Here is an 8042-nt window from a genome sequence, read left to right on the forward strand (position 1 = left end):
CACACACACACACACACACACACACACACACACACACACACACACACATAGATGTAGGCTCCACGTGTCGACACACTAGTGTTGTTAGTGTGTTTTCCTGCTGCACTGCAAGCGGAGATTGATTGCAGATCAAGAGTCTAGCTGTGTGAGGTTCATAAATCACTACTAGTGAACAAAGTGAAGCTTTCAGCTGCAATTTATGGAAAAACTTATTGAACTAGTTCGGCAAAATCCATCCTTGTATGATGCTACCTTACCATAAAACAAGGACACTGCTACACTTTCTCTATCAAACACCGCAATCACGTAAACATTTAAGTCTGTGCAATTTTCTCAAACCGCCACCGTGCAATTTTCGCACTCCGCAACATGTGAATCGGCTTTTAGAAGGCTAACTTTTTTTATTCAGGCCTTCTTCAAGTCGTACCACCAAGTAAGCATTAAAATAACACCTGTCACTATCCAGGTGTTCCCCACCGCCCACCAACATTACTAAATCGCCCACAATTGGGTGATATAGTTCAAATTGGAAAGGACTCCCCTTGAGAGACTTAAGACTTCTTTCATTTATATATAACACATAGGTTGATGTTGGCAAGAGAGTAACATGTGTAGAAATAGAGATTATTCCCTTGGCGTTAGTGTCAGTTGCATAGGAGGATTTGGGGTAAGAGTGAGTCGAGTCTCAAGCGTCAGCTCTTTAGTCACACTGGTCAGTCGGAATCGCCGAAGGAGCTGAGGAGGTAATGATAATAAATAATAATAATAATAATAATAATAATAATAATAATATGATAATTGCTTTTATGTAGTTAATATCGACGCTCTACAACATGCTCTATGGCTTTATGAGTATTATTACCCGAGAAGACTCTAGACACTAAAAATGTTCCAGGCTTCGCGGGAAGCGTAATACGATGTAAGCTGCGGATTTCATGTTCTCAAACACTAACAAACTGATAGTATATTTCACTGTCTATAGCCGTGTACCCATTTCCACCTGCGTGAAGTGAGGAAAATTCGAGTAAAGTGCCTTTCCGAAAGACGTAACGTCGGGCCTCTGACAGGAATTTAACACATGACCTTCCGGTTGGAGCCAAGTTGAGTTTAAGTTTGAGTTTAAGTTAGAGTTAGAGTTTGAGTTAGAGTTTGAAACTGAGTTTAGGTTTGAATGTTGAGTTTAAATTTAAGTTGGAGTTGGAGTTTAACTTTGAATTTGAGTTTAATCATGTGATTTACGGTGCTATCGACACAATTCATCTTCATATAGGGCCCCAACCATGGTTAGATCAGCATTTCTTACTACTGTCTTAAAGCATCTGAGTCGGCAGGCGTTGTTTAAGAAACTTTTGTTCTTGTAGTTAAAACGATCCGGTGTGATGTTATTCAGTTTTACTGTCCATACTGGCATCACTAGTGTAGCGGTAGACGCTTTGCCGTCTCACACAGAAGATCCAAGTTCTATTCTCGTGTGGGCAGAGCTTTTGTCGAGTAATTCCGTCTGTCTGCTGGGATATTGTATTCCTCTCAGCGCGGATGGGGCCTGGCTGGCAGGGTCGAAAACTGCCTCATAAATGAGTGGGCTAAAGATATAAAACTGTATCGTTGGTGCAGTTGTTGGTGGTGGTAGCGTTCACACTAATGTTGCTGCAGTTTTAGTTGTTGATGCTGCTGCTACTGTTGCTGTTGATGTTGGTGGTTATTGTAGTGATGGTGGTGGAAGTGATGGTGGTGGTGATAATGCTGGTGGTGTTGGTGGTGTTGGTGGTGATTCCAGGAAGGGTGAAAAATATTAGATGCACCCTTCCCTTCCTTACACGTAGAAAATTCATAATTAAAATTAAAAGTGCTGTTTATTTTGTCTTATATTGATTTTACATAACGATGTATATTCCATATTCTCATAAGCTAATATTTTATGAATGCATGCGGGTGTACGTAGACATGTAAACACACACATACACACACAAACACACACACACACACACACACACACACACACACACAAACACACACACACACACACACACACACACACACACACAGGGGGCTCTCGTGGTTGAGAAGTTAGGGTCTTCGCCTCTCATTCAATAGGGCCCGGGTTCAAATTCGGAAAGCAATCGAAATTTTTTTCTCCAAAATGCTCTCCTTTCACCTCCTTTCCTGTTCTCTAAAAATATTATGTCATCTGCTTTCGTCTCCCCTTTCTGCCCCCACCCCCTCACCTCCGTTTCTTTCCTCGTCTGGGCTCCTGACTCTTTCTGCAGCCTTTTTATTGCTACTGGTTGGCTCCTTCTTGCTGCTGTCTTTCAGCCTTACTCCTGATCTTATGGTATGCAAGATCTAACACCTATTCTTCTCGGATTAGGGCAAAAAATCTCGGAGATCCCGCGTGCGAGTAGTGCACGTCAAAGATCCCTTTGTGTTCCAAAATCGATTACTGTAGAGTTCGCCGTCATCCGGGCAAAATTCAAAATTTCCTTCCAACTAAAAATGTTCAGTGTGTCCCACGCGCTCATATGACCTTAAGCAGTTCCGAGCGCCCTAAAACACTTACCCCCCCCCCATCCCCCCCCCAAAAAAAAAAGAGAAAGAGGGCCGGGGATATCCCTCGTCATCACAGTTGACAAATATTATAAACTCACCTCAATCAACAATAGCTGTATGTTTGCCGTTGCTATCCTCCTGCCTAGAAAAAAAAGAAGAAATCGGACTGATCAACAACCAATCAGTAGATCTAACACTGTTTTGTCTACCAGCACAGCCTATGTTTGACCAATTGACCAGCACATTGCCAGTGAATTGACAGTAACAATGACAATGACTATGATAAACTTTATTAATGTCACAGGGATACATTTTTCTAGGTCGTTAACAATGGCCGTGGAATGTTACAAAGGTTAGGTGCACACACGCATACACATAACAAGACAGGACATTAGTAAATACAGGGTGATTAAAATAATTTTAAAAAACCCAAACAACTAAACAACTTTTTTTCTCAATGTCTCGCACAAAATTTGTACAAGAATGTTGTAATTTGGAACAGATATAATTCATCCATAAGGAATTTGTTTGGCTTGAAATCCATTTTTAAAAATTATTTTCGAAAACGAAAATGGCTTTTGTAAAAACTAAATATAGACGCCAAATCCACCAATTTAAAAGATCTTGTAATGAGAGTCATGAAATGATTGGTTTGATTTTTCCCTTTCTTTTCTTATCAAAATCTAATCTTTCCATCCCTGTAACATTTAAACAATATTTCTTTTTTATTACAGAGTTTAAAAAATATCTGTAAAATTCTGGAATTCCGAGAACCAGTGCTCTATATGTCCGTCTTTGGACTCGACACATTTTAACGCGTCGTTTGTAATGTTCAGTGGTGGCCAAACACAAGGACCCACCCAACCATGCGTACTAAAAGCCACTCACACTGTAAATAATAATAAATAATGAATTGCATTTATATAGCGCATATCCACTTATGCAATGCTCTATGCGCTTAACATGATACATATTATGGATTTACAAATCAATTTTAAAGGTACATAGTGTTACATACTCGTGCAAACACCTATTCACTCACGCACACACCACACACACATACATACACACATACGTACATATGCACATACGCACAAAGAAACTCACAGTGATCTACAGCTTGGGTGGATTCTGTCTAATCGAAATGTGATGAATTAGAAATCCTTTTAGTTTCTTCTTAAAAATTTCTAGATTTTCTGCTTCTCTGATAGTTTTTGGAAGCCTATTCCAAACAAGTGGGGCAAAATATGAAAAAGAGCGTTGGCCATATGATTTGTAATTTATTTTAGGCTTAACAAGGGTTGTTTTGTCACTTGATGATCTGAGCGTTCTAGGAGGCACATAGAGTGTTAAAAACTGTTTTAGATAGTCCGGTGATAAATCATTTAAGCACTTGTAGCAAGTTAAACAGATTATATATATGATACGCTCTTTCACTGGGAACCAGTGTAATGCTTTTAAAATAGGAGTCACATGATCATGCTTTAGTTTTATTGTAATTATTTTGGCAGCAATATTTTGTACTCTTTGTAGTTGTTGTAACTGTTCATCAGGTACACCAGCCAGTAAGGAATTGCAATAATCAATCCTTGACAATATAAGTGATGTTATTAAAGTTTTGGTGACACCAACAGATAGATATTTTCTAATGCTCCCTATTTTTTTTATACCTGTATACCTTACAGTATGTAGTTGTTTCTAGAGACCACAGGTAGGTAGGGTGAGTTGCCGAAATAGACAGCATAGACGAAATGTTCACGCTTTTCAATACGATGGAGGAATCATGAACACATTTCTATCCTCTGATTCATGTCAGCTTCGCGAACAGGAAAATGGTACAGTTGTAGATAAAGATGCCTTGAAAATGCAGACCATTGAGGTGTGTAGTAAAGTCCCAGTTGCAGACATTGTCTACGGAAAGACGTCTCATGGGGCTCATCTACTGAATACTGCACCCTGGTGACGTTTAAAGGGATGCGAACGGTGTGTATTTGTCCTGAAGTGGTAATTTTGTCTGGGAATTTTTCGTTCTGATTCTCTACAGGTTCTAACAGAAGGACCATTTTCATCCTTGACCTCAAAGAAGGCATTTGGGACATTTTAACATTATTTCCGCACATTGAGCGAAACTTACGAAATGAATTGGTGGTGAGGAAATGTTCAATACAAAAAGCTCTCTTCTCTTTATTAATCTTAACAATGATCTCAAAAGGCAAAAAACTTGAGAAGAACTATCTACAAACTTTTGTTGGCCTGTTAGACTACTACAGCTAGCAATAAGGCGCAATCGTTGGGACTTTTAGTGGTAGGACTAATGCGAACTAGTGCGTCATGCTACAAAAATGGGGACGTCGCTGAAAATGGGTTTTTTTTTTTTACGTGCTATGTAGAGAAAAACTACTCTGTGGATTTATCTAAAATGAATACCAGACAAATTCCTTCGACTCCAAAAAGTTGTGTAAAAATTTGAAGCACAAAAATTCAGAGTGGAGGAAAATATTTACAAAAAACCCAGCTGAAACAACACACTCTGTAAAACTCTCTCTCTCTCTCTCTCTCTCTCTCTCTCTCTCTCTCTCTCTCTCTCTCTCTCTCTCTCTCTCTCTCTCTCTCTCTCCACCCCCTTCTCTCTGTTCATTTTCTCATTTGTAGCACATTTGTGTTCAAAAACCTCACTGCAGTTGGTACTAATGACTTTCTATATCTGCCTGTTCTTGCTTTTTTGGAAATATATCTTCTACTGCTGGTCGATGATTGAAATTCCGATGCCAGAGGATCGCTATGGAAACTAAGCATTATTTCCACCTTTTTTTTTTAGAACGTTTGTCTTGTGCAGATATTCAAAGTTATTCAGGTCTCTACCAATCGTTGTTGATGCCTTTTTTATAACGTGTTTTTTTATAATGTGCTGTCTTCCCAAGTTGCTATCATAGCGAGAAACACCACAATTTATCAAAGTTTCTATTGTGGAGTGTAGAATATCTGAAGGATGGATGGATTCAGATTGTTAGACCTAAGTCTCCCCAGAAAGTACAACCTCTTGTTTACCTTTTTACCGATATTGTTTACGTGTTTTTGCCATGTAAATATTTCGTCGATTGTAAGACCAAGATATTTGTATGAATCCGTGATTTCAATTGTTTCTTGTCCAATTACGAGTGGTGAGATTGTTGGCTTTTCTCTTCTAAAATAAAAAGTCATTTCCTTTGTTTTTGAGAGATTCACTTTTTGAAAATTTGAATTGCACCATTTAAAAAACATACGTATTTCTTCGAGATGCTCTTTTTCATCGAGTGTTATTAATCCGATAATAGCGGAGGCATCTGCGAACTTAATTAAGTGTGTTGTTTTATACTTACTTCCATGATCGTTAGTATATTATTGTTTACAAAACTGGTGACAAAACACACTCCTGAGGATTGTGGCAGATTTTGTGCTATTCAGCTTAACATGTTGTTGTCTGCCAGTCAAACATTCCTGGACCCATTCTGCGATGTAATAATTAACTCTCCGACTAGAAGTTTTTCAATGACAATATGCGGTTGAATAGTATTAAATGCTGAGGAAAAATCAATACTAAGTACCCTTGTAAACGTTTTAAGGTGTTTCAGTATAGAGCCCCCCCCCCCCCCAAAAAAAAACAACAACAAAAAAACAAAACAAACAACAACCCCAAAACAAACCTCAACAAAACAAAACAAAAATAAACGAGTACAGCATCTTCTACGTTCCTCTCTTGTTTGTATGCAAACTGGAATGGATCAAGATTTCAATGAACACAGCCTAGAATGTTTGAGAGGATCAATTTTTTAGGGCTCTTAAAAACAATTCATGTAAGAGTGACTGGTAAAAAAGAATTTATTTAATATACTTTAGTTTTTTTCGGAATAGGTATTACCCCTCTACCGTTCCGGAATTAAAAGGATTGAACCTACTAAATTGTATGTCGCAGATTTATCAATTACCCCTTTATCCAACTGGAAAGGACGGGATCAAGGGAGAGGTGGGAGTGGTGTGGTGGGCTAATTTTACTTTAAATAAGAAAGTCAAACAAGATACCCCCAAAACTGAAGCTACACAACTGGGAAACTTTCTTTTGGTGTAGACAAAGTCGGGCCTGGGATTCAAAGCTTTCGTATCTTAAAAACCCTACTTTTCAGGAGAAGAAAAAAACTGCTTTTCAATACGCACAGATGAATTGGGGGAGTGATTTTTTTCCTATTACTGATTTAAAAAACTCGCTGGATTTGTTGATGGATATTTTGAAACTGTGTCAAGTTACGATAGTTCTTAACCCCACACTCGAAGTGCAGGTGTAGTGGACAGACCTAACCAGTCCTTGCTCAGTTAGCTCACCCAGTTGGTATCATGATTTCTTCTTCTTTTTCTCTTTTTCTTCTTGTTCTTGTACTTGTTCTTGTTCTTGTTCTTCTTGTTCTTGTTCTTGTTCTTGTTCTTCTTCTTCTTGTTCTTCTTCTTCTTCTTCTTCTTCTTCTTCTTCTTCTTCTTCTTCTTCTTCTTACTTTCCCTCCCCCCTCCTCTTTTCCCTTCTTCTCCTCCTCCTCTTCTTATTTTTCGTTTTCAAAAGTACTCTTAATATACTTACCAGGAATTTGCCCGCACGGCGGTCATAACATGACTCATTCTTTTCAACATTTTAGAACCGCCAAACAATCTAAAGGTGTGGAACTTTCACACATGGCTCCCGATATTTTTCTTCCTTATTCAAGGAGACTAGGTGCTAATCCTACCTACCCTTAAATTAGTGGGTGTAGAAAACATTTAAAAAACGACACTATCGGGAATCGAACCCCTGATCTCCGTTTTGGCAGGCGAACACCATAGCTGTTGAAGCAAACAAAAAACCTCTAAACATGGAAAACGGGAGGGAATATACCCTGAAACCCTGGGTTTACACAAGAGCAGTTCCTCAAACACTTTACACAGTGGCCCCGAAAAACATTAGGAAAAATGGAAAAGGAAAAGAAACTTGCAGTACTTACCTATACAGCTTCTTTGTCCCCAGCCAAAAGGAACAAAAGCAAACGTATTGGTAACTTCTCTGTCACGTGAGGTTCTCATCCAGCGTTCTGGTTTGATCTCCATAGGGTCTTTGTAGATAATCGGGTTTCTACCGATAGCGTACAGGGGCACTGTAGCATGCGTCTGAAAGTTAGGATAAAAATATGTACTTAGAATATCGAAAAATGTCTCGACTTTCTGATCAAAGGGTGTTAGAGTAATGAGAATGAGCTTGAGCAATTAAGGTTCTTTGTGTCAGAATAAAATGCTCTATTAGACTAAATAAACGGTCTGGTCGTGCAGCGTATGTTTGATTGGATCAGAGTCTGGGTCAACCGATGGGAAGAAAAGAGAACTCGAAAGGCAGCATGATAGGTTCGGAGAAAAGACCACTCCCCACCCCCCAGGTCCCTCCTCCCGCCCCTTGCAGGTACACAAGCGTTTGTGATAAGAATGTACCAGCCCTGCGGTAA

At 39.1% G+C, this 8042-nt stretch overlaps 1 protein-coding gene across 1 annotated transcript in view; it reads right to left on the bottom strand.

Moving 5' to 3' along the window:
* Positions 1–1441: 1441 nt before the first annotated feature.
* LOC101858785 (cytochrome P450 10-like) overlaps positions 1442–8042 on the bottom strand; it is a 14661-nt gene continuing 8060 nt past the window's right edge. The window contains exons 8-9 of the mRNA XM_035970135.1: positions 7551–7713; positions 1442–1563 (exon numbers count right to left, since the gene is read on the bottom strand). Coding sequence (XP_035826028.1) covers positions 1442–1563; positions 7551–7713 — 285 coding nt within the window. The remainder of the gene's footprint in view (positions 1564–7550; positions 7714–8042) is intronic.

This window comes from Aplysia californica, unplaced genomic scaffold (genome assembly GCF_000002075.1).
Source record: "Aplysia californica isolate F4 #8 unplaced genomic scaffold, AplCal3.0 scaffold00225, whole genome shotgun sequence".
Lineage (NCBI taxonomy): Eukaryota > Metazoa > Mollusca > Gastropoda > Aplysiida > Aplysiidae > Aplysia > Aplysia californica.